This window comes from Pleurodeles waltl, chromosome 2_1 (assembly GCF_031143425.1).
Source record: "Pleurodeles waltl isolate 20211129_DDA chromosome 2_1, aPleWal1.hap1.20221129, whole genome shotgun sequence".
Lineage (NCBI taxonomy): Eukaryota > Metazoa > Chordata > Amphibia > Caudata > Salamandridae > Pleurodeles > Pleurodeles waltl.
Genome location: NC_090438.1, coordinates 353,578,026 through 353,590,739, shown reverse-complemented (window position 1 = coordinate 353,590,739; position 12,714 = coordinate 353,578,026). Strand labels below are relative to the sequence as shown.

The 12,714-nt window shown below is 42.3% G+C and overlaps 1 protein-coding gene across 1 annotated transcript in view; it reads right to left on the bottom strand.

Moving 5' to 3' along the window:
• LOC138259736 (sodium/hydrogen exchanger 2-like) overlaps positions 1-12,714 on the bottom strand; it is a 503,208-nt gene that overhangs the window by 385,696 nt on the left and 104,798 nt on the right. The window contains exon 3 of the mRNA XM_069207631.1: positions 9,505-9,755. Coding sequence (XP_069063732.1) covers positions 9,505-9,755 — 251 coding nt within the window. The remainder of the gene's footprint in view (positions 1-9,504; positions 9,756-12,714) is intronic.

Here is a 12,714-nt window from a genome sequence, read left to right as displayed (position 1 = left end):
CCTCAAGCCCCAGGAACACCCTCCCCCACCCCAGAGGGACACCGGATGATGGGGGATCCCATCCCAGGTAAGTAGGGTAAGTATGGGTAAGTATTTATTTTAATTAAAGTGCCATCAGGGCCCTACTTGGGGCTCCCTGCATGGCACAGGGTGCAATGACCATGCCCAGGGGACCCTTGTTCCTTGTGTTGGCCAGTGGGGTGGTGGGCATGACTCCTGTCTTTTCTAAGACCGGAGTCATGTGGTATGGATGGTTTTGCATCAGAAAATGACACTAGGCTGGTTAAAGTCATCTTTTTTTTACTCTAACCAGCCTAACATCATTTTTTGGTGCAAAATCCCCTCCTCCCATACCGCCAGCCCCACCCAGCTAACGTAATTTTTGTTTTATGCTAACCCACCCTTTGCACCAGCTTGCCCAATTCCATAAATATGGCTTCCAGCTGGTGCTCAGGAATGGCGCAAGCCGGTGCTAAACTTTTTGGTGCAAAACTGCATTAGTGCGGTTTTGCACCAAAAGTATAAATATTCCCCTAAGTACAATATCCTAGGCAAGCTCAGCTTAGTACAGGATGTCTGTTCTTGCTGACAATGCTGTGGTGAAGGAAACATCTTTGGTAATTAAAGGAGCACTTTAATATGTTTAAACTGGAAGTGGTAATGAAAAAGGATAACTTTTAATTCAGGTCTCCTCATGAAGGTGATGATAAGCATAAAGATGTGAACATGGAGCTTTGAGAAGGACTAGTCTCTACCACAAATGGATTTTCTCCTCCTAGTATGAAAATATGTCTAGATTTGCGAATGGTGTAGAGGGAGACATTTTAGACAAAGCAACCTCTGTAACAACACCAGTAATGTAAATGGCCTTGTAACAAAAAGTAATTCAAATCAAAGTTCAAGGAAAGTCTCAGTTGCAAACACAGAACTAGCAACATGTAGCATGTAAGCAACCATAGGGCTCCAAATTCAGACAGAAGTTGAACAATCCCAACTCAGAGGGCTGCCTTGTTTGTTGAATGCAGGAACTGCACCGCTAAAACACCAAGAACTGCTACTGATTCTGTTTCTGTCAAAAAGACTATGGGCCTGATTTAGACTTTGGCGGAGGAAGTGCTCAGTCACAAACGTGACAGATATCCTGTCCGCCTTATTATGATCTCCATAGGATATAATGGGATGGCAATAAGGCGGATGGGAAATCCGTCATGTTTGTGACAGAGTATTCCCCTTCGTCAAGACCTAAATCAGGACCTTTCGCCCTAGTAAAGGATTATATTTATCTCTGAAAGAAGTAAAGAACACTTGAAATCTGAACACAATGTAAAAATTCTAGAGCCTAACATACATTAGTTGTCTTCAGGCCAAAGACATTCCTGATTGGTTACAAACTGTAATTGCCTGTTCACCAAAAGCAGTGGGTGCCTGCTAATTCTGTTGAACTTGAGGGCTTATACCAAGAGGAAAGGCTGATAATGAAAAATAGACAGACTGCATGTTTTTTTCTGGTATCAAAACACCAAGCCCTGCCATGTTGTTCCAATCGTTGCAATCAGAAAGTGGCATAGAAATATTAACCTAGAACTTTTATGGTCATCGGGTAGGAGTATGTTCAACCCTAGAGCTACTGCATATTTGCAGCCTTCATTTACCACAAAAAAGCAGCTGTTAAAAAGGTTATTTTCGCCAGCGGCCTAAGTTCACCTAAATCCATCCATTGGCCATTTTTAGGTCTCAACTCACAAACAGCTTCAGTTGTCCTACTATCTACAATACCATACAGAGTAGGTTTGGTGTCAGTCAGTTTCTCATTATTAGATGGTGTTATGCTTATATCAGTTCCTTGCCCCATATTTGAAGACTTTACTCCCTGTGTTTATGTTTGTCCTGCCCTAGGACCATTCCTACTGCCTCACAGTTTTCAGATTGGTTGACTTGTATCCTTCTGCTGCTGATGCTGCTTGTTTTAAATTGACTACTTTTTTCTTTCACTTTCAGCACTCAATGGGAATGCATGTGTTTTCTTGCTCTCTCCAGTGAGTGGCATCTTTCAAATATTCATGAACTGCATTGTCTCCTTGCGCCGTTTTTGCTTAACCACGTCAGGTTTTGCCTGCTTTTATGAACCCTCTATGATTCCACGAAGCCAAATGCTCTTTTTCATATAGCATGCAACGCGTTTCAGATATTCTTGCTGCATGGAAAAAACAAGTCACGTGCTGCAAAAAGTGGACGTCATACGCAACTCAAAATGTTTTAGGAAAAGTTGAAACTGCTCTGTTCGCTCGTATCCGATTCAAGCACGTACAGATGGTTTATGAAGAGCAGCTGTCTATTGCTACGGGAGTCAGAGGGCTACAGTGGACAGATGCGCTCTATCTACAGAAGGAAATTTCCCTTGGGCTGACAAGACTGCTTGGATGTGATTAGTGTGTCTTCCAAATGGCATATACCAGGGTGCTTGTGTGTAGTATATTGCGTGTAATTGCTCTCTGAAGGAAAACAAAACGTGGTTTGTGCAGACAATACTTTAGCCCTGTTCATTTCCTTCTCAAGGACTGCTGTTCAAATGAGCCCTCCTCTGCTTCACTGTTTTTTCTTTGCTGCTTCACAAATAGATATGGCCTGACATTGCTTCATGTTTTACATCATTTTTTATGAATGTGCTGCTATAATCAGTTCCATAAAACACATGGCATTTTTCTGACCTGTTGAACAGACCTCAATAAAATTTATTTGTGTAGGCCACCTAAGGTAATCCTTCCAGTCGTTTTCCACAAAACGAAGTAGTCTTCTTTTAATTATCATTTTTGAAGGACAGATAAGTTTACCTGTCACATCAACAGGTTTTATTAAATACTTTCAAGACGTAAGGTTCTTTTTTAATCATCTGCGAGTGTGTGTGCTGTTGCTGGCGCAGATATGTTAATTAGAAATAATAATGAGTGTTATGCATTTTGATTAACAAGAAAATGATAGTAAAAATGAAACGTAGAAAGAATAATGAGCACATTTGAAAAATGTGGCCACAGAAAGTGGCTGCCATCCGTCATGAGTTATACTAAAATGACTAAAAATTGTGTGAAATATTGAAAGCGTATAATAATAATAATGTACTAATATGCCATTTTAAGATGTATAACGTATGTTTTGCATTATATTGTAGAGCTAACCTTGCCAATGTTATGGCCTAGTTTTGACAGGCATCATGCAGAAGCTGAATTACTAGCACAGTAGAGAAGCTAATGTATTGAACTGTCCCTGAACTTCTCATGTTAATAAAGTCTGCTTAGCTAGAATTTTCTGCAATGTACCTATGGACATGAGAGAAGTGAATCAAATTGCAACATATGTTGTGTAGAGCAGACAAGATGTACTTTCCCAGGACTCGAACAATAGAGACACTGACTGAAGAAGAAGATGCAACATTTTCAATACCTCATGAACCGGATGATGAGGACATCGTACAGTGAACCAATCAATGAACTGAGAATGGTGTTATCTTAGAATTTATAGATTAGTAAAATAAGCATTATTGGTTAGGGTAATAACTGGGGATTGACTGACCAATTAGGAATTAGTGGGATGGACCGGGTAACCTTAATAAAATGACATGACAAAGGGCAAAATCCTCAGATGTGAGGGGAGAACTGATGCAGATATTAGATGTCAGAAGACGCAATTCGAGATTCCGTCATTGGGCTCATGTTCTTGAGAGCCTGATGTGTTGCTGATTGATTGATGACCTGAAGACGAAGACTGACTTTGTTGCTGATCCATTCTGTGGATAGGTAGCTCTGACAATGTGACTGTTAACTTTTGTGCCTTTCTTTCTAGATACCAACTGCGCTGTTTAAATAGTTTTTCTTTTAGCTAAATGTTTTCTAAATTCATGTTCCAAATTGTTTTTCGCATGAAGTCCCACATGCTAATGTTAATCTGTGTTATGTAAGGTTCCTTTGGGTGACACTGACAGTGACAAATGATTGACAAACTGACTGCTGAACTCCTCTATTAATGATGTTATATTCATCTTTGTTGGCGAATGCTGAAGCATTAGAGCATATGTTTTCTCAAGTTCTGATTAGATTATGTTATTGGTGGTCATTAATGAACTAATTCTGAGACTGATTGAATAAAGTTTGAATTAAACATATGGAGCAGAATTGTAACTAATAGGGAAATAAAATTACTAAAACGTATATTGAGTTGTGGTTATTCATGGAATGTTGAATCATTGATTAATGATTAATAATTCTCTTAGTGATTATTGATTGGGTATATTAAATATTGATAACACTGGTCACTACATGGCTAGGATACTCCTTGTGATCCAAAAGGTTCGTCGGCCTATACGCGTCCCCTTGTAAGTTTACTAAGGACCAGGCGCGCTAGCACTGTTCATCATTAAAGCAAACTTGGGGGGGTTTCAGGCCGAACTGTAAGTAATCAGTATGCAATTTATGTCCTCAATTTCTGAATTCGAAGCCAATTGATAATTGTGGAGTCATTTCATTCAAAAAGGTACCATGCATGTTGGTTTAAAGTCTTGTATTTTCAGCACTTCATGGGAGTATGTTCCCTGTTCTCTTCCAGGCGTGTTGTTTCCCCCTCATATCCGTACCACCTCACTATTTTGCTCTCCCTACTTATTGGTGTTCCCCTCCCCCGTTCGCTCGGCAAATGCCTTTTAAAGGCAAGACCTACTAGCTTTGCCAATGCTTGTTTGCAGTACAAAGAGACAGATTCTTGGCATGTGCCCTTCCAAATTAAAATATCCAAAAGGTGCAAACTATTTGGACAAAAAAAAGCCAAACATAACTCTCTACAGTCGTTGCCTTTCAGCTACATAGAGTAAGGTCGGATAATTGCATATCAGCATCATCATTCATCTGAAAATGGACTTGAGGGACTGTGAGACTAATGCAGTCTACCTTTGTATTACCAATGGAAGCCATTCAAGGAACTTTACACAAGGTCAATGAACATCTCCGCTGCCATTGGAAGCACTGGTCAGTATGCTAATATTGCTATGTTCACCTTAGAGGAGTTGCACAGAGCTATTTTTATCAAAATGGCATTCAATGCAAACTTTTAAGTGGCTCATACCAAGGATTTGACTGAGAATTATGTGTCCAGCAGTGGCAGTACTATTTTGTGTGTACCAGCAGACAGCAAGTGTTACTGTTTTGCAAACAGCCTGAACTTGCTTTGAAATGCTCTTTAAAAGGAGGTTGCCAACCCAGTAGCCGCCATATGACAAACAAATAATTGCATTATATTAACAGCCAAGTAGCATTTCGGTAACCTGCAAGAGTCAATCAGTGTTCCCAACATTTCCTCACACTGTAAGTTTCAACCGGGCAGAAGCAAGTATGTAAATGCTTTACAAAAAATTTCATCCCAATGGTTCAAGTGCTGTAATTATCCTGGCACACAAAAAATATTTCAAAGATGACAAGGGACTGACTCCGGCCAATAACATGCTTCAGCATTTGGAATTAAAGGCCAGGACCAACAGATGGATATCATCCAACACAGTGTGTATCTATGTCATTGCTTTGAATTCACACTATAGATTAGCCCCATTCAATGGTTGATGTTACAAAATATAAGAGCTTGATCCTGGACAGAAATGCAGCGTATGAGGCAGAGAGGATTAAAGTTCAAGACACATGAGGAATTGCTAATGTGTCCTCCTCTCACACCTCCAAACAGAGCATGGTATGGAGCAGCATCACTGCAACGACACTTGCAGCACAGCAGTAACCACTAGTCTGTCAGTAGGTCACCTGTGAGCATAGCACAACTTCAAGGCAATGGAGATACCTGGTGTGTACCCAGGTTCATCAAAAGTAAAACACCAGTAGACAGACAAGATGGTGCTCCCAATCTAGCAATGCTCCAAACTGGCTGTGTCACAATATCCTTTGCAATCCTATTCTCACCCCTGCAAAATGCCTTCGATCACTAGCTCCATTGTGAGCTCCCTTTGTCTTCCTGCTGCAGAAGCAACTAGTTGTCTGGAGTTGTGGGCACGGTCTGGGCAGCAGATGAGGTGCAATAAAAAAGGAGGCCTGGTACTAAGCGATGATCCTGGGAGGGTGGTCGTGGCAAAACCTCTGGCCACAGCTGTCTGGAACCAAGCAAAGACAAACAGATCGAGAGCAGCTTGCTGACACAGTCCTGGCCTCATAGCCTATTAAGACTGAGGTCAGCAAAACGGGAGAGAGCACCCACTTGGTGATCCGTTGTTGTCCTGGCAGCCATCAGTGGGGGTGAAGATGGAGATGCGATCACTGCTGTGGCTGGACGGGTAGCACTACTGCCCAGTAAAACCTAGGAGAGTGATTAAGAAGGGAGAGCACATTCCCAATGATCAGGTGCTGATCCTGGGAGCTGAAACTGTGGCCTTCGGAAGATAAGGGAGAAGATGTGACCCTGTTCTGGAGTCCAAGAATGGACTCCATGGGGTCAGGCAGTTTAGAAGGACTAGCAGAGGACCAGGCACGAAAGCAATAGGAGGAGCACTGAGTCTTGCCAGAACCCACTCCCGAGATAGACGTTGGACCGACGATGATCTGATTGAAGAATTAGCAGGGGCCTTGGAGTTAAAGGTTGGACCCAGGCTGCGCTTCTACAAGAGAGTGTATGTAAATGTGCAGAGAGTGGGATGATAAATGAAAAGGAAAAAAATAAGACAGACATTGGCATTCATTAGCAACGCAAAAGGATGATGGACGGAGTACTGAAACTTTTCAACCACTCACCCCCAGTCAGAGATCTGGTTTAATCCATCGTTATTTTGGTCACCATGCCACCCCAGTTTGGACCCAGCTTATATGCAAATCAGTCTTGACTCTGTTCCCCAGGGGAACTGTCCAGCCTGAACTGCCAGGCCAGGTCCTCCATGGACCGGAAACAAGCATCCTGGGCCCAGAGTCAGGGTATCACTCTTCATCAGCCAGACTAGTTTCAATACAGTTGGCACAGTGAGCAAGGGACCAATGTCTGGACAAAAAATATTATACCCTTCCCACTTTGGGCAACTTTAGCAACACAAAAGAATGATGGGTGTAGTGCTGAAACATTTCAACCACTCACTCCTGTCACAGATCTGGGATTAATCCATTGTTATTTTGGTCACCATGCCACCCCAGTTTGACGTAGCCATATGCAAATCAGTCTTGACCTTGTCCCCCATGGGAAAACTCCAGCCCGAACTGCCAGGCCAGGTCCTCCCTGGATAAGAAACAAGCATCCTGGGACCGGTTTCAGGGTATCACCCTTCATCAGCGAGGCTAGCTTGAATCCAGTGGCACAGTGAGCACGGGACCCACATCTGGGCATACCCGCCCCACTGCAATATTGAGATAGGAATATTTATTGGTATCCAAGAGGGACAAAGCTTCCCTAAGAGTGGAATATTTGCAAGGTATTGACTGTTGTGCTCTTGCAGAAGAGTGTGTCTATAGAGTTAAAGACTGCCCAACAAAATGCTTCGGGGTTTGGGACAAGGATCATTTTGACAAAATAAGACCGACGTCCAAGGATCACAACAGGGGAGCAGATGGAGATTATTGAATGGTAAAGGTGGTTTTGACCAAATATATTGACAAAATCTGCTCACAGGGTCTACTTAGACTGCATGGCATGTGGGTGGGGCACTCAGGTAGATGTGCTGAAGGTAGCTGTTTCCTAATCGTTGAGATCTTATATTTCTTTATGATGAATAAACATCAATGTTTTGACAAAATGCCAAAAAAGTGATATTAAAAAAATGTTAAATGCCCTATCTCGAAATACTTTCCTAAATGTGTCCTCTTGGCAAAGAAAAACGAATAAAGGTCAATATCAAAAGGGATAACAGAGAAAATGCTTCAGTAGTATATGGACGTACATGTAAATTCCTCACTAGTGCATAAGTGGTTGCTATTTTGGCATGTTAAAATGGAGCAGTGCCGATCTCAAAGCAGGCTTGAAAAATTATGCTCTGCAAACGCATCCCCTCCAATAATTGCTAAAATAAACGAGGCTCACTAGTATCCGAAGAGTAAACCGTAGCTTTCAGTTTAAGGCCGATACTCCAAGCAGGCTTCAAATAAAAGCAATTCTCTGTCTCATGCAAGCAACATGTGACAACACAGACAAAAACACCACGTACATGCAAGCATATTTTCCACCGTCCTGGTCACGCAGTATTTGCTATGTAAAATAAAAATGGATTATCGCTGCAGTGCACCAATGTGCCGAAAATGTGATTATTAAATATGAATTGTGCCAAAAATGTTATTATTAAATATGAATTGCTGTGAGGTTGTACGTGCGTTAGGTGGCAGAGCGCTAAGGCTCTCCACAGCCAAACTCAAAAAGGAAAAAAAGTATCTACATTACATTTGTAACACTGACTTTGTTAATAGAATAAAGAGGAAACTGAAAATGTAACACTTGGAAAATTTTAGCACTTTTTAAATGCCTTAGAGTTATTGTGGTGTGAGTGAATTTCCTTCAAATGAATCTCTTTAATCAGGAAAAATAGCGACCAAAATAAGTCATATTACAATTAGAGACAACAGCTGGAATCGATAAGCGCTTTATCACTATGAAGTGCAGCACAGAATGGACCCAGTGCTCCCGACTGAACCGCCCGTCCAAATGCTCCTTTATCAGCAACGCCCTGGAGCATGCAGCAATTTCTGTAGCCAGACACACTCATGTCACTTCATGTTACTGCTGCGACGTGACAGTCTGTTAGATTTGCCAAGGTTACAGTTTCAAAATAAACATAGTACCACGTTTTAAATAAAAATGGTGCCACCGATACGTATTTGCATTTCCGAACTTTTCACTTGATTGTCTTTTACATTAACTAACAATGTTAAATCAAGAACCACTTATTTAGTGCGGTTGACGAGCTCAGCCAGAGAGGGAGTTCAGGCCCATTGTTTAAAGGGCAATGCCAGTCAAACCAGACAGGAACTGGCGTATCTATAACTGCAGCAATGGCTGTAGGAGAATGCTTCATGTCTGCTCATACTGAGTGCACCTGATTAAAGCCTTACCAAAATAACAAGGGGTTTCGAGCCAACCCAAACTGGCCTGCTGGCCTTTTCATCTAGTCTCATCTGCAGTGTTCCAGCGTAGAGAAAATCATTTCTTTTCTTATTTTTCCAACGTGCATTTCAACAAACGAATGAGTCGGATTCCATCAGTTTCATGAAGCGCTCCACAACTGCCTTCCATTGTGCTCCTAATCTTCTGGGCGCCTGAATTCACGCGGAATACGTTCTGCCATTATTTATGCATAATTGTACAGTCTGCTGTGTGTTATATTTTAATTTGATTTTTCAAAGAGTTTTACAAATGTAATGTGTTCACCACAGTATTAAGTGCTCCTCAGGTTGAAGCCTAACGTACGCTTCTTTTGTAACACGTTCTCCCTCATTGTTAGTTTCAAAATTAAAATATATATATATGTGGTACACAATTTAAAAAAATACTTACGCCACAATCCCAGAGAGGTGGAACATCTCTGCAGTGAGGTAGGACAGGTAACTGAACAGGAACACGAAGAGGGGCTCAATGACACGGATGTTCTTGGTAAAGCGAGTGGTCAAGGCAGCAACTACTCCAAAGACAAGGCCGACAAATATACCACCCAGTCCGACCACGAAAAACTTCCCTACTCCAGCCATAATGTCCACAATCAGGATTTCAGGCATTTTACTGAAGTTTTCAAATATCTTGTACAGCACCTGGAGGAAAGAGAGAAGGGAAAGAGCATTCGGTGTGTGGCAGCTCATTCGATTTCTGCCTTTGACTGGTCTTTCAGCCAAGCACAATAACAACAAGCACTGGCAAAGTCGAAAGGTCCGGCTTTAATGTGCCAACACACATGTACACTGGCATGCACAAACCAAATAGGTTACATGTGTTGCACGAATAAATGCTGTTTATTGTATTAAAAGCAACAATATTGACTTTGCCAACACTGGAAAAAGTAGCAAAAAAAGATTGTTTTATATTTGGAAGGAATGCATAAACGATATCCTTCTATTTTTCGTTAATATTGTACAGAAACACATGGCCTCCTTGTCCACTGTTACTCTTGCCTATCGCTGTCAAAAATCCCTAAACTGCATTTTACAAAAAAAAAATGAACAATCATTTTAACTCCGAAACATAAACAATCTGCTAAAATAATACATTTGTATAATTTCTAGAACGGTAATTTTAAGGAAATGCCTCTTTCTGCATGATCATTCCCAAAATTGTGGACTAGTCTTTCGACTCTGAGTGCACTGAGGCCTGCTATCCAGACCTCAGCGTCGGTGTTCTTACCCCTTACAAAAAGTATGTTGTATTTGATACTCCCCACTGTCATAAGCCTACGTATGTATCTCTCTATTATATGGTACCAAGAGTACACAGGGAATGTGAGAATGTCCACCCAGGGCTGCAGCACTTATTGTGCCAACCTGCATGTGACAAAGTACAAGTACAAAATGGCTCTCACCCAGCCCCTGCACACTGGAAGGGCAGTTTTAAACTGTTCAACTTTGCCGTTTAGGCCAATGGCAAAGCCCCCACTTCCCTTAACAATATATGTGTCTTCCCTAAGGAAGGACTATCGAGCCCCATGGCAGGGAGCAATATATTATTAAGTGGGGCATACATGTTATTATGTGCTAACCAGTAAACTGCCAAATTGTCATTTTACTGGGAAAAAGCTAGCAGCACTTTGGTTAGTGCAGAGTTACAGGCTGACATCTCCGTCCCTTTAATTTATAAATGGGACTAATAAAATGGGTACTTCAAGGTATCAAATTAATTGCGACATTAAACTCAACTTGATTTCCAAATCAAATGTATAGTCACTTTTAAGGAAAGGCAGATTTTAGAAAGTTGCCACTCCGTTGCCCAGTTTATCTGATGGCCTTTTGCAGTAGCTGGCCACCAGACATCTGTCTGCCCTCCTGGGGTGTAGTGTAAATGACCCCCAGGCTTTGGAAAAATAGAGGCCCGCCACAGAGGGAGGTATTACCTACTTCTTGCAGGAAGCCACGGATGGTGTTGGCCCAAAAGGCGATCTTCAAAGACAAGCCGCCTTTGGTGGGCAAATGGTGATCACACTCAAGAAGGGCTGCCCCTTTGTTCAGGTAGATGGGCTTGGGACGGGAATAGAGAGGGGAATCCAGTAGTGTTAGAAATGGGGTCTCTAGTTGGCAGAGGTGTTCACCTATGTCCAAATAGGGACTACAATCCTAGTCAAGGTAAGTCACACACAATCCAAATGATCCTGTGCCCACCCAATGGAAGCTTGGCACTGAGCAGTCAGGCTTAACTTAGAAGGCAAGGTAAATGTATTTGTGCAACAAACCATGCAATAACACAGTGGAAACACCACAAAAATACATCACACAGGTTTAGAAAAATATAACATATTTATCTGGTTAAATTAAGGTAAAAACAATCAAGATTCAATAACCACAAGTTGAGCTATCACTTTTGCAAGTTTACAAAGAGTCTTAAACCTTAGAAATCAAAAGTTGTCTCTTGTTTGCACAAAGTACCTGGTTTTCATCAAAATTACCACGCATGTAGACTGCAGAGGAGGAGATGCATGATAAAATAAGGTGTACGTCAGATTTTCCAATGCTGCACAGACTATGCTTTGTTTCTTTCCATGCTGCAAGGGGCTTTGCGTCGATTTCCAGTGTGCAGTCTTGGTTCCCCACTGCGATGCAGGGATCTTTGGGTGCCCAGGGACTATTCGGAGAAAAATGCTGGGCATGTGGGAAGAAGTCACAGGCGTTGCGTCGATCCAGTAGGCGATGCATCAAATGTTATGGCACATGGCAGGTGCTGCATCGATTCTTCACTCAGGAATTCGGACTGCATCATTCCGGTTCGGCTGTGTTGTGATTTTCTCGTTGTAGTGCAGGCTGTGCATCGTTTCTGGCAGGCTGTGCGTTGATTGTTGGTGCTCAAGGAGTTTCCTTGAAGAGTTGAAGTCTTTTTGGCCCTGAGACTTCAGAAAACAGGAGGGAAGCTCAATCCAAGCCTTTGGAGAGCACTTCTCAGCAGCAGGGTAACAGCATGGCAGCAGTCATTCACAGCAAAGCAATCCAGGTGAGTCCTTTGGGCAGCCAGGCAGTTCCTCTTGAGAGGTTGAGGATCTGGTCCAGAGGTGTTTGATTTGGTGGGATCAGGGACCCAGTTTATAGGGGGAGACTTCAAAGAGTGGTTTTGGAGTGCACAGGGTCCCCTTTTAGTACAGCTCTGTCTGCCAGGGTCACAGTAGGAGGTTTGGCAGTCCATTGTGTGAGGGCAGGCCACTAGCCTTTGAAATGTAAGTGTCAGGCCCCTCCACCCTTCTGGCCCAGGAAGACCCATTCAGTATGCAGATGAGTGCAGGTGTGACAGAGTGTCCTGTGTTTGTGGTTGTCTGGGTGAAATGCACAAGGAAGCAGTTAACCAGCCCAGTCCAGACGTTGATTGGAGGCAGGCTGTAAGGCACAGATGGATTTTAGGTGCAGGGAAATGCTCACTTTCTAAAAGTGCATTTCTAAAATAGTAATACAAAATCCAACTTCACCAATAAGCAGGATTTTTTATTAGCATTCTGGCCATACTAAATATGACCTTATAGCCTTAATGGTATCCTATGAAAGGAGCAGGCCTCACAGTAGGGGAAAACGTATTTAGGAGTTT